Source organism: Rhinoderma darwinii, chromosome 7, assembly GCF_050947455.1.
Source record: "Rhinoderma darwinii isolate aRhiDar2 chromosome 7, aRhiDar2.hap1, whole genome shotgun sequence".
Lineage (NCBI taxonomy): Eukaryota > Metazoa > Chordata > Amphibia > Anura > Rhinodermatidae > Rhinoderma > Rhinoderma darwinii.
Window position 1 is genome coordinate 100,607,758 of NC_134693.1, and position 14,845 is coordinate 100,622,602.

Consider the following 14,845-nt stretch of genomic DNA (forward strand, 5'->3'; position numbering starts at 1 on the left):
AATATTACATCCCTGTCCCGCGAGTCCATGCCTCTTTTAATACACGACAATATCTTGCTGGCCTTTGAAGCAGCTGATTGACACTGCATGCTGTTATTTCGTTTATGATTTACAAGTACACCCAGATCCTTCTCAACAAGTGACTCCCCCAGTGTAGCTCCCCCTAGGACATGATGCATGCAGGTTGTTGGTACCCAGATCCATAACTTTATATTTATCTACATTAAACTTCATTTGCCAACTGGATGCCCATACAAATAGTTTGTTTAAATCCGCTTGCAATTCACAAACATCTTCCATAGACTGAAATATATTACATAGCTTGGTGTCATCTGCAAAAATAGAAATAGTGCTATTAATCCCATCCTCTATATCATTAATAAATAAGTTGAATAATAGTGGTCCCAGCACTGAACCCTGGGGTACACCACTTATAACCGGGGACCATTCAGAGTAGGAATCATTGACCACAACTCTCTGGATACGTTCCTTGAGCCAATTCTCAATCAAATTACAAACTATACTATCTAAACCTATAGTCCTTAAAGGGAAGGTGTCATGAAAATAATTTTTATCATATTGCTTTTAATATGATATTAACATAAATTTTAGTTATTTGTGTTCTCATGTTCTACTTTTTACTTTTTTCTTACTTTTACTTCTATATGGGGGCTGCCATTTTTTTAAATCTCTGTGTGTGTCGATTAACGACACATACAGAGATGGAATACATACAACCCCATAGAGAATGCGAACGGGAGCTGTTCCATTCTCTGCAGCGTACGCCGTCTGTGTGGGAACGGTGCATGCGCCGCTCCCACACAGACCAAAACGAAGCTCGTTCGCAGAGCGAAATTCGGCGCCATTTTCTTGTGGACCGGAAGCCGCTGCCGGACAGTAAGATGACGATTTGCGGCCGCGACTTCCAGCCATATGTTCAAGGAAGCGAAGGCGAAAGGAATAGGAGCAGAGGCGGCAGCAGCAGGTTATTTGTGTTCCTGTATGTGATGTGTGTATTATGTTTGTGTTATACTGTCTGCTGAGCCCTGTATCTAATCCTCCTATACTGTGCAGTCGCTCAGAAAATGGCGGCACACAGTGTAGGAGGTTTGAAGATTCAAACCCCTCCTTCTTCTGGCACTAGCCAGAATAAGGGAGGGGGGATTGTGTGGGACACTACCCCAAATTTGCAGCATAAAGCAATGAGGTTGCTTTACCACATTGACCATGCTGCAATTTTGGGAACTGCTCCCTCTAGTGGCCAGCACATGGAAAGGTTATAAATTTGAATCTAATTTACAATATTTCCTGACTTGTGAAAAAAATAAAATTAAAACAATGTGTAATCACTTAAATATTAAACTAAAAATAACATTTTTCTAGCGAAACATTCCCTTTAATTTACCCATTAGACGTCTATGAGGAACCATGTCAAATGCCTTTGCAAAGTCCAAAAACACTATATCCACAGCGGCCCCTCTGTCTAGGCTTCTGCTCACCTCTTCATAAAAACAAAATCAGGTTGGTTTGACAACTTCTGTCTTTAGTAAAACCGTGCTGGCTGTCACTTGTAATACTATTTTTTGTCACATAACCCTGTAAAATAGTCCCTCAAACATTTTCTCCATGATGGATGTTAAGCTTACTGGTCTATAATTACCCGGGGTAGACCTAGAGCCCTTTTTGAAAATAGGCACCACATTTGCAATGCGCCAGTCCCTTGGCACTATACCGGTCACTAGAGAATCTCTAAATATTATGAAGAGGGGGACAGAAATAACTGAACTAAGCTCTTTAAGAACTCTAGGGTGTAACCCATCTGGTCCCGGGGCCTTGTGTACATTTATTTTATTTAACTTAGCTTGGACCATATCTACATTCATCCAATTCAGTAGATCAACTGATGTATTAACAGCACTGGCACCGGCTACATCAGCTGCTCTTTCTTCTGTTGTATATACAGAGCTAAAGAACCCATTTAGTAACTCTGCCTTCCCTTGATCCCCTGTGACCAACTCCCCATTACCACTATTTAGGGGTCCTACATGTTCAGATCTTGGCTTTTTTGCATTTATATATACTTGAAGATGCCTTTCATTTTGTATTTTTGCTGATTTTATTACCTTTTTACAGATTTTTTTTAAGCTCTTTATATTTTACAGAGGCTGCAGCTGTACCTTCAGATTTGTATTTTTCAAATTCCATTTTTTGTCATGTAGTGCCCTTTTTACAGAAGGTGTAAGCCATGTGGGGTTTAATTTAAGTCGTTTATACTTGTTACCGATAGGTATACATTTTTCAGTATAATTACCCAAAGTAGATTTGAATATCTCCCATTTATCATTTGTACCATTATTTGACATTATTTCTTCCCAGTCTATATCCTGAATTGCAGCCCTCATCCTGGGGAAATTGGCCTTCTTAAAATGAAGTGTTTTTGCCTTCCCAGCCTGTGTTTGTTTTTTACAGTATAGGTAAAATATAACTATATTGTGATCACTATTACCAAGGTTTTCACGAACATTGACATTCCCAACAAGCTCTGTTGGCATAAAACGCAGCGAAATACGCTTTCTCTGCCTCCCATTGACGTCAATGGGAGGTCAGAGGCGTAACCGCGTGAACATAGGGCAGGTCCCTTCTTTTTCCTGCGAGCCGGTTTTAACGCTCGCGGGAGAAAACCGCCTCCGCCTCCCACTGAAATCAATGGGAGGCATTTTCGGCCGGTTTTTGGCGAGTTTTGCGGCCCGGTTTCCGCGTCAAATAACTCTGTTATAGGGCCTAACTGTAGTTAAAGCAGATCTTAAAGTATAATATAACAATCCAGGTCAGAAAAGGTTACAGGGACGAAGTAATAAATAAAAAAGTAATAATATTGTGCAGTTTCTCTAATAACCTTTTACAAATAATACACCAAGTCATGCATAGGAGTCCGGCGTATATATAAGGAGAGTTCTCCACCCCTGCTATCTCCACATTTGGGTGAGAGCAGCCGATACCGAGACTGCGGTCAGTCAAATGTGTAGGGGCAGCACACTTTACATGAATATATTTGACTCAAAAGCATAAGTCTGCATATTCTTTGGGAAGGGTTACACAAATGGCACAATTCTTATTTCTTTTTTAAACTGGCGCAACATAATACGGACAGATCTGCTTTAATAAGAATATAAGAAATCTAAAGAGATTATAGACATACATCCGAAGATCATTTTTAACACGCTCTATGGTGATTACCTGGCACTTTATTTGCGAACCTAAACCTCGAGGCTAAATGCACACTATGCGTATTACGTGCGCTTTGCCGCACGTATTTGCGCGCGGCAAATCCTACATGTATTACAGTAACAGAAAAGTAAATGCGATTTCAGGAAATCCCATGTACACACGTTTTTTTGCGGGACGTAAATTGACTTGCGGTGCGTATTTTAAAATCTGCTGCATCAGAATTTATCTTACGTTTCCGCTTGCAAATTGTATCTGACTAGTTCGAAAGAAAAATGCACCAAAACCCACAGCATGAAAACGGATTTACACATCAAAATATTAAATGTTTTACCTGTGAATTTCCTGCATTTTTTACGCGTATTTTCTGCAGCAAAATACGCAACGTGTGCATGTAGCCTTAGTATTTGTTATATTATATTTCTTAGCCAAAATGTTAGTTGTGTACTAACACCATAAGAGGGTTGGCATGGAATGAAGAAAATTTACAAGACCGTCCTCTCACCATCCTGAGAGACGCTCGCCTCTGTATTTGTTCCAAAGAAGGAAAACGTGAATCCAGCAGGCTCCTCCGTCTTCGGAAAACTGAAGTCCACATTTGGTATGGAGTGCTCAACTTCCAGCTTCTGAGGTTCCTCCATTTGGTCCCATGTCGTCTCTGACTCCTCCATGGCTTGAGCTTTGGGGGCTCCAAATACTCCTTTAAAGTCTAATATTACCTCATGGAACATTTCTTTTGAGACCTCAGGTAGTTTTTCTGCTTCCAGTCGCTTCTTTTTTCTCTCCGATTTGCTGTAGAAAGAGAAAATATTCCACGTGCAATTAAAATACAAAATATTCAGGGGAAAAAATGTAAATTTATCACAAAATTTAAAAAACTAGATTTTAATTTTGCTGGCTCACATTACTTTTATTCAAAGTGGTGCAAAGTGATAATAACACCATAAAACGGAAAGATTTTTACTCTTTACAGGTTACCATAATGGTTATTGATGAGCTTTTAATAGAGGAAATTATATTAACATATACAAATCTAAATCTGTATAATTAGACAGGAAGAGGGACATACCGTATTTTTCGGACTATAAGACAGTTTTTAGGAAGAATAAATCTTGCTAAAAAGTCCCTGCGTCTTATAGTCCGCATTCAAGGGGCCCGGCATCACCGGGCCCCCTGACCGCTTCATTACTTAACCCCTTCCCGACCCATGACGTTCCCGGCACATCATGGAGCGGGGGATGATGTATGGAGCGGGCTCACGCGCTGAGCCCGCTCCATATACTGCAGGTGTCAGCAGCTGACATGCTGCTCTTAAGCCAGGAACAGCAATTTCGCTGTTCCTGGAGGTTTAAAGGGGTTGTGCCATAAAACACATAAACACAGCGATAAGGAGAACGGGGTCCGAAACTCACCAAGGGCGCTACATGACAAGATTTGACTTCCGCATTCTGTGTCTGGCAGCTTCGTAGAGATGAATGGGATGCTTCTGCGCATGCGCGAGCGGCTATGCATTGATCTCTATGGAGCTGCAGAACAAATAAGCCGGACACAGAACCCGGAAGTTCAGGCTTCTCATGTAGCGCTCTGGGTGACTTTCAGTCCCCTGTTCTCCTTATCGCTGGGGGTCCCAGTGGTCAGACCCCCAGGCATCCCACATGTAGACTATCCTGTGGATAGGGAATACATGTGTTTTATGGCAAACCATTAAATGCCGCGGTCAATAGCGACAGTGGCATTTATAGGGGTTTTTCTATGAAGGACATTTATAACATATCCACAGGATATGTCATAACGGTCAGGTAGATGCGGGTCCGACCTCTGGGACCCGCACCTATCTCTAGAACGGGGCCCCCTAAACCCTGTTCTAGCTTTCTGTACTCTCTATAATCCATTTCATTCCTGCATGAACCTCATCCCTGCTGTAGCTGCATTTCAAAAAGCTGAAACTTTTATTTTATGGTATATAATCCATTTCATTCCTGCATGAACCTCATCCCTGCTGTAGCTGCATTTCAAAAAGCTGAAACTTTTATTTTATGGTACTCTGCTTTCCTGTCTTGCTATATAGTCTAATGTTATCTCAAAGTTTTGTCAAAGTGTTTGATCGTCGTTAAGTTTTATGAGCATCCAGACCTGCTAGTTTGTTTGTTTATATCTGCATAGCTTTTCACCTCATGTGTCTAGTTGATTTGATTAATAGCTGAACGAGCCTAATTAGGCCTAGATCTGAGCATCTACTCCCCTATAAATTTAGATGTAGCATATGGGGAAGGCACTCGTGCAGGGGGGCACGACGGCAGAAGTCATCTCTGTCTAAGTGTCATACTGTCAAAGTGGCCTGGCAGTTATACATGCCAGTTGCACAGGGTCAGTGACAGGTAAGCTGCATTACCAAACCAGACAAACTAGCCCACGCTCTCAATATTAGATTTCTAACTATCTGTAAACAAACATGTTTGCCACCGCTCTCATCATTATAGCTGCTCTTGGTTTTCAATCCTATCGCCCATTTAAGACTTGCCCAAACACAGTCCGCATCAGTCCTTCTATCCTGGCCTCACCCATGTACAGCTCCCATTCACTATTCACTTTCCTCAGTCAACTTAACCCATCTCATCCCACTGCCCAACATAAAAAACACTCACATAAATCACAGAACCATCTGCTGTCCCTCTCCATTCTCCTGCTATTAGCTGCAGGGGACATCTCTCCCAACCCTGGGCCTCCCTTTTCTTCTGCCAAGCTCAACCACTTACCTGCCACACATAGAAACCCTGCAAATCTTCTTGCCATTCCTTGTAGGTCTTCTCCTGTCTCTTTTAACTGTGCTCTCTGGAACTCTCGGTCCGTGTGCAACAAACTCACCTTTATTCATGACTTATTCCTTTCTAACTCTCTCAACCTTCTGGCTCTTACAGAAACATGGCTACACCTGTCTGACACTGCTTCCCCTGCTGCTCTATCTTATGGTGGTCTCCAGTTCTCTCATGCCCCCAGACCTGAGAACAGGCAGGGTGGAGGAGTAGGTATACTTCTTTCCCCACACTGCACTTTCCAGGTCATTCCCCCGGTCCCCTCACTCACATTTCCCTCTTTTGAAGTCCACACCCTCAGACTCTTTCACCCTTTTCCCCTCCGAGTGGCAGTTGTCTACCGCCCACCGGGCTCACCCCACCAATTCCTGGACCATTTTGCTGCCTGGCTTCCACAATTTCTATCCTCTGAAACACCCACTCTCATCATGGGTGACTTCAACATCCCCATTGATAACCCAATCTCCTCATCTGCCTCCCAGTTTCTATCTTTAACCTCGTCACTCGGTCTGTCACAACTTACTAACTCTCCTACACATGAAGACGGGCATTCACTTGACCTGGTCTTCTTCCGGCTCTGCTCAGTTTCTGACTTTATTAACTCTCCTCTCCCACTTTCTGACCACAATCTTCTCTGCTTTACTATCAAATATTCTCTGCCTCCTCAGGTCATCCCTACGTATCAGACATACAGAAATCTACATGCCATTAACACTGTGAAACTCATAGACAGTCTACAGTCCTCATTGTCCCCTATCTCTTCCCTCTCCTGTCCCAATCTGGCTGCCAAACTTTATAACAACACTCTCAAAAATGCATTGGATGAAGCAGCCCCCACTACACTCCGAACCACCCGACAAAGACGACGACAACCCTGGCACACGCCTCAATCCCGCTTTCTTCAGCGGTGCTTGAGATGTGCCGAACGACTGTGGAGAAAATCGCATTTGGATGCAGATTTCCTCCATTACAAATTTATGCTCAAAACTTACAACTCTGCCCTTCACCGAGCCAAACAAGTCTATTTCACTTCTCTCATCTCCACACTATCTAATAATCCAAAACGCCTCTTTGATACTTTTCACTCCCTTCTTAGTCCTAAAGTGCAGACACCAATCACAGATCTCAGTGCTGAAGACCTGGCCAATTATTTTAAAGTTAAAATTGACAACATCCGACATGATATTATCTCCCAGTCCCCTAGTAACATCGATCCCCTTCCCCCCCACACTCCCTCTTCTTCACTCTCAGCATTTGACCCAATAACTGAAGAAGTCTCGAGGCTCCTCTCTTCTTCTCGTCCTACTACCTGCCCTAGTGATCCTGTCCCCTCACACCTCCTCCAGTCCCTCTCCCCAGCTGTCACTAGTCACCTCACTAAAATATTTAACCTCTCTCTTTCCTCTGGTATCTTTCCCTCCGCTTTTAAACATGCCATTATAAACCCATTATTGAAAAAACCAACACTTGACCCATCCAGCGCTGCCAACTACCGACCAGTCTCTAATCTGCCCTTCATCTCCAAACTCCTGGAACGCTTGGTCTACTCTCGCCTTATCCGCTATCTCTCTGCTAACTCCATTCTTGACCCCTTACAATCTGGTTTCCGCACTGTACACTCCACAGAAACTGCCCTTACTAAAGTCTCAAATGATCTCTTGGCGGCTAAATCGGACGGTAAATCCTCTCTCCTGATTCTTTTGGATCTCTCTGCAGCCTTTGACACTGTAGACCACAAACTCCTACTTAACATGCTCCACTCTATTGGCCTCAAGGACGCGGCTCTCTCTTGGTTTTCCTCCTATCTCTCTGACCGCTCATTCAGTGTGTCATTTGCCGGTTCCACTTCTTCTCCTCTTCCCCTTGATATCGGGGTTCCTCAGGGATCAGTCCTAGGTCCACTCCTCTTTTCTCTCTACACAGCTCCTATTGGACAAACCATCAGCAGATTTGGCTTCCAGTACCATCTCTACACTGATGACACCCAATTATATACCTCTTCCCGTGACATCACCCCTGCTCTAATACAGAACACCAGTGATTGTCTGTCCGCTGTCTCTAACATCATGTCCTCTCTCTATCTGAAACTGAATCTTTCTAAAACTGAGCTCCTTGTGTTCCAACCATCTACTAACCTCCCTAAACCTGATGTCTCTATCTCTGTGTGTGGCACTATCATAACTCCTAAGCAGCACGCCCGCTGTCTCGGGGTTATTTTTGACTCAGATCTTTCCTGTACTCCTCACATACAATCACTTTCACGCTCCTGTCATATTCACCTAAAAAACATCTCCAGAATCCGCTCTTTTCTTACGGAGGAAACTGCCAAAACTCTCATTGTTGCTCTGATTCACTCTCGTCTTGATTACTGTAACTCATTACTAGTCGGTCTTCCCCTCACTAAACTCTCCCCTCTCCAATCTATCCTCAATGCAGCAGCCAGGCTCATCTTTATGACCAACCGCTACACCAACGCCTCTAATCTGTGCCAGTCACTGCACTGGTTGCCCATCCCCTTCCGAATAAAATTCAAACTTATTACTCTCACCCACAAAGCTCTCCACAGTGCTGCACCTCCTTACATCTCCTCCCTCATCTCTGTCTACCACCCTACTCGGGCTCTACGTTCTGCCAACGACCTTAGATTAAAATCCTCCATAATCCGAACCTCCCACTACCGTCTCCAGGATTTCTCTCGTGCTGCACCCGTCCTCTGGAATGCGCTACCCCAGACAATCCGATTAATTCCCAATATCCACAGTTTTAAACGTGCCCTGAAAACACATCTATTTAGACAGGCCTATAAAATTCCCTAATCTGACTCCTTTTCATGGCCCTCCATTTAGATTAGTCATCAGAATAAGATTCCCTCACACTCCTTCTCTTCATGTCCGTCATACACGGATACTGGCTGGTGACCGGCTCATGCAGCTTTATGTTACCACCGCATGTGTATAAAAATGGCCGGACCATTGTACAGAACAAACACTGTTACACTTTGTGTCTCCCTTATGTCCTCATAGATTGTAAGCTCTTGCGAGCAGGGTCCTCACTCCCCAGGTTTGAATTGTAAATGAACTTTGTCACTATGTAATGTCTGATATTGTTTTCATGTTCCCTCTACATTGTAAAGTGCTGCGTAATATGTTGGCGCTATATAAAGATTATTATTATATAGTTACGGGAACAGCGTAGCTAGCATGCTACGCTGCTTCCGTAACTGCCATTCACTACTATGAGTGTTAGGGAAAGAGCGGTGCTCAGCGAGTTATGCCGTTTCAGTAACTCCACATGTAATCAAGTGGTCGCTGGTTCAAGTCCCGTAGGGGAACTAATAAAATGTGTAAAAAAAAAACAAAAAAAAAAACAAACTGAATACATTATTTTTTAACAAATAATTTTTTTCCCCATTTCCTGTTGTCCAAAACCTGGGTGCGTCTTATGGTCAGGTGTGCGTCTTATAGTCCGAAAAATACGGTACTTAAGGATTGGTTAGGGTTCGGCAATTATGACCTACATCTAAATCACAATTAATTGAACGTATAATCTCAATTATGATTAAAGTGTAACTAAACGTTCGACAAACTTCTGACATGTCAGAAGTTTTGATTAGTGGCGGTCCGAGCACTGAGACCCCCCACCAATCACTAAAACGAAGCAGCAGAAGTGCTCGTGCGTGCGCTCAGCCGCTTCGTTCCTGTTTGGCTTTTTCTGGAAAGTTGATGTAGCGGAGGACGGGCGCATAGACTTTCTATTCTGCCCGTACTCCGATATATTGAATTCCGGAAAAAGTTGAACAGAAACGAAGCGGCTGAGCGTTCACACGTGCGCTTCTGCCGCTTCGTTTTAGCGATTGGTGGGGGCTTCAGTACTTGGACCCCCACCAATAAAATCTTTAACATGTCAGAAGTTTCTCAAACATTTAGTTACCCTTTAAGAAATTATTATGCCATGACATTGAATATAGATCACCTGAGACTGCTGTATTCTACCGTATATAATATACCCCCAGACACTCCCACACAATATAATGTCCCTATAGCTTCCCTCCACGCAGTATATTGCCCCCATACAGCCCCAATAGGGCCTAATAAAAATAATACTCACCTAGCCCCGTTCCAATGATGAGTGGAGGAGATCCCTCTGCTCCTCTGGTATGTGCGGCAAGGCACATTTTTTCAGATTCTGCTGGAATTCTGGATGATGGGGTTCCCTGTACAAAATCCCCATCATCCCTGTATATTACCCCCATCATTACTGTATACAGGGTTTATAGGGGTTATACACAGGAATGAACGAGGTTATATAAAGGAATGATGGGGGTTATATACAGTTTGGGCGGGCATTGTCTGCTGGCATCGAAGCTAAACAAGAAGTAAATAGGGCAGGCTTTGAGGTGAAAAAAAAAAAGGAAATGAGGACAAAGTGTAACAAAAAGATGCCTGAAACGCCGGTATATGGCAGAAGTGCAGCGGACTCTGAAAATATGCATGCTGAGCCGCTCACGGCTCAACACAAACAGGAAGTGACGTCATAGCTCCTGTCTGTACTGTGCCATAAGCTGCCAGACACTTCCTGACGAGATGGTCACTTCTATGGGAGTTACGGAAACAGCATAGCTCAGCTTTGTATAGGTGTGCCACAAACTCTAGATGCTTCTTCCCCCTGCTACTTAGCCTACCTGTTGCATTGCTCTACCTACAGCTTAAAGGGGGTTTCCCATCAGAGACATTTATGACATGTCCACAGGATATGTCACAAATGTCAGATAGATGCTGGTCCCACCTCTGCGACCCGCGCCTATCTCTAGAACGGGGCCCCCTAAACCCCGTTCTAGCTCTCTGTGTTGTGGCCGAGTCGTGATTTCCGACCATGAATTACGGAAACAGCGTAGCTTGCTGAGCTACGCGGTTTCCGTAACTCCCAGAGAAGTGAATGGAAGTTACAGAAACAGCGTAGCGCTCATGCTACGCTGCTTCCGTAACTGCCATTTACTTCTTCTAAGGGAGTTACAGAAACAGCGTAGCTCAGCGAGCAACGCTGTTTTTGTAACTTTCAACCATCTAATCAGAATGTGGCCGGGAGGAGGTGGGAGCCGAGACAGGTAGAACGGGGTTTAGGGGGCCCCGTTCTACAGGCATGGGTCCAAGAGGTGGGACCCGCATCTATCTGACATTTATGGCATATTGTGTGGATATGCCATAGATGTGGTAAGATAACTGCCAACAGCCTGTCCTGCAGTGTTTTAAAGGAACAGTGTCATCACCCAAAAAATTTTTCATATGTTCAAGATGTTAGTGCTTTATTAAAAACGTTTATATTTATTTGTGTGTTTGTGTTTTACTTTTTCTTATTTTTACACTTTTTCTTCCCTATGGGGGCTGCCATTTTTTGTTCCATTTCTGTCTGTGTCGATTAACGACACATACAGACATGGAATACGGCAGCCACAGTCCCATAGGGACTGCGAACGGCTCCCGTCCCATTGACTTCAGTGTACGGCGTCTGTGTGGGAACTGCGCATGCGCCGCTCCCACACAGTCCAATTCGAAATTGGCGCCGTCCGGCGCCATTTTCCTGTGGACCGGAAGTCGCGGCCGGACAGTAATATCACTACTTCCGGTCGCGGCTTCCGGATTTGTGCACTTGGACCAGCGGCAGCAAACGGAGTGGACGGGCCGGAGGGAGCCGCGGCGGCAGGAGCAGGTAAGAGATTTCAATGTATGTTCGTGTTTGTGTGTGTTTACTACTGTATGTAAACCTACTACACTGAGTGTTAGCTCAAAAAATGGCGACACACCGTGTAGGAGGTTACACCGTTCAAACCCCTCGTTTATCCCGGCACTAGCCAGGATAAAGGAGGGGGGGATGCTGAGAGCTCACTAGAGCGAGGGCTTTTAACCCAATGTTGCAATGCTGCAATTTTGGGAATAGCTCCATCTAGTGACCAAAAATGGGTAGTATTATAAATTAGAATTAATTTATAATATTTCCTGACTATTTCCTGACTCGTGAAAAAAATAAAAAAAATTTGAACAATGTTTAATCACCCACACACTAAATGTTTAATTTTTAAAAAAAAAACATGTTTTTCTGGCAACACATTCCCTTTAAAGGGAACCTGTCATGTAATAAATGCGGTCTGATCCAAAGGCAGCATGTAATAGTGCAAAAGGAGAGGAGAAGATCGATATATAGTTTGAGGAAAAAAATTTAGGACAATCTAATTTATTCCTTTAAATCACTGCTCACTGTGGCCAGGATTCCAGTGGGCGGTATCAACCATTGATTGACAGCCTTCCATGCATAAGTGCGACAACTGAAATAGCTGCCATTCACCGAGTAGGACCACCCAACGGACGAAAATAGGACGTGTGAACATACCCTAACTCCCATTCACTTCTATGGGAGTAACAGAACCAGCGTAGCTCAGCAAGTTATGCTGTATCCTTAAGCCCGGCCTCCTCTACACGCAGTCTCCTCCTGGATGCGGCATCCAGCGGCGCCTCACCACGCGGGGACTTGGTCGAGGAATTGACATTCACAAGATTGGTGAAGGGCCCGGAGCTGGGACCCGCATTTATCAGACATTTATGGCACATCCTGTGGATATGCCATAAATGTCGGAGATAAAAATAACCCTTTTAAGTGAGCAGGGATTTAAATTGATAAACTACAGGTTATCTTGTAAATTTTTGCCCACAAATATATATCAATCTGCACAGCTTCTCCTGCTCTATAACATTAGTGTTGACATCATGACAAGTCATTTTCATATGGTCTTCATAAAAAGCAGATATAAGAACGACCATGCACATGCTGCAGAAACAACAAGATGTCTGTATATAACTACTGCAACAAATCTGCCACACTTGAACATACCCTGAAGGTTATAAACAAGGTTATTTGTCGGAAAGGATGGTGACTTGATCCTTTTCTGAACGGTAAAATAAACCCTTCCCCAGCAGCTTTTTCTTTAACCCCTTAAGGACACGGCCAATTTTGGCCTTGAGGACAGAGCAATTTTTTTACATTTCCTCTCTTTGCATCCCGACGCTCATAACGCTTTTATTTTTTGTACGACGTAGTTGTATGAGACTTTGTTTTTTGCGGGACGAGTTGTACTTTATGTAGGTACCATTTTTTGGTACAAATACATTATCGTTTCATTTCTATAAATTTTTATTTTGGCGAAAATGCAGAAAAAAAAAGCAGTTCTGCTGCAGTTTTAATATTTTTTTTTTTTTACACCATACACCGATCATCATAAATAATGTTATACATTTGTTGTACAGGTTGTTACGGTCGTGGCGATACCAAATAGGTCTATATTATTTCATGTTTTGGGACTTATATTTTAAAAAGTTTATTTATTATAAAAAATGTGTGTTTGTCTATTTTTTTTCCTTTTTATTTATTTATTTATCACAAATTTTTTTTTACATTCATTTAACTTTTTTTTTTTTAATCCCATAAAGGGATTTATCATTTTGATTTTGATTTTGTAACTAATGTACTGGCATAGATCTATATGCCAGTACATTAGCCTGTTACTGATTGTACACAGGCAGTTGTTAGGGCACACCTCAGTATGCCCTAGCAACAGGAAATATGTTCAGACAGCCCTGGGGTCCTTCAATGGACCCTGGGCTGTCTGGCCATATGAGTTATGGGCTTTGATCGCGTCACAGTTATTTTCTGTGACGCGATCAATGTGCAGTCCCCCCTCTTTGAACGCCGCGATCAGCTTTCATCGCGGCGTTCAACAGGTTAACGGCGGAGAGAAAATTTTTCTCTTCTCTCCGCTGTCAGAGCGGGCCGTGCCTGTGTATTACAGCCGTTGCCCCGCTCTCGATCGCGCGCACAGGGACGGCTGTCACACAGGGCGAGTATGCTCGTCCTAATGCGCGAAGTGCTCGCCGCTCAGGATGAGAATACTCGTCCTGTGTCGGCAACCAGTTAAAGAAAAGTTGATAGCTAGAGAATCTATTAGTTGCCCTAATAAATTATTGAACCATCACCACTGTGCTCCCCCCATACTCTTGTTCAGGGAACTATTCACATACATGAACTTTATTCTAATAAGGTAATTAAGAGAAATCTCAAATGTTCTATTATGAAGATGACTGCCTCTGTGACAGACCCTATTTAAATAAGTGGACGAATGGTGTGTGTATAATTCAATGGCAACAGAAAAACAACTTCACTTGTGCTGCTTACCTAATATCCAACGGATCTGTACAAGTGTCTAAAAAACATGTCGTGTTCTGCATAGATCATGCATATGCATTGATATTTATAACCGTTACCTTTCTTTTTTCCCTTCCTCTGCTTTTGTTTCAAATACTGCATGGTCCTCCTTGGTGGGATCATACTGAAGGGCGTTTAGATCCCTGAAGGGGGAAAAAACAGAAGGTGGTCTTTTAACAATATAAACAGCCAACAGCTAAGGAAGGCAAACTTTCAGTTTTAGGGTGCTATAACCATTACCACTCGGCAAAACCTTGCACATTTTAGGGTTAGAACACACTGCGGATTTTCAGCACCGGATTTCATTGCATAGTACACTATTACAGTAGCAGCAATGTGGGTGACATTTTAACTGGTTCCCGACCGCTGGCTGTGTTTTTACGGCGAGCGGTCAGGGTCCTTAAAACCCGAGCCATAGACTTTTTACGGCTCAGGTTTTAACTTGCTGCCCGCGCGATCGGGCAGCTGAATGTCGGGTCTCCGGCTGTCAGTGACTGACGGGGACCCTGAGGAGAAGATAGAAGCAGCTTTCACGGCTTCTGTCTTCTCCGATGTCT

The 14,845-nt window shown here is 43.4% G+C and overlaps 1 protein-coding gene across 1 annotated transcript in view; it reads right to left on the bottom strand.

Moving 5' to 3' along the window:
* Nucleotides 1–14,845, bottom strand: part of NOL8 (nucleolar protein 8) — a 61,534-nt gene that overhangs the window by 4,524 nt on the left and 42,165 nt on the right. The window contains exons 12-13 of the mRNA XM_075833731.1: nucleotides 14,348–14,431; nucleotides 3,731–4,017 (exon numbers count right to left, since the gene is read on the bottom strand). Of these exons, the coding sequence (XP_075689846.1) occupies nucleotides 3,731–4,017; nucleotides 14,348–14,431 (371 nt within the window). The remainder of the gene's footprint in view (nucleotides 1–3,730; nucleotides 4,018–14,347; nucleotides 14,432–14,845) is intronic.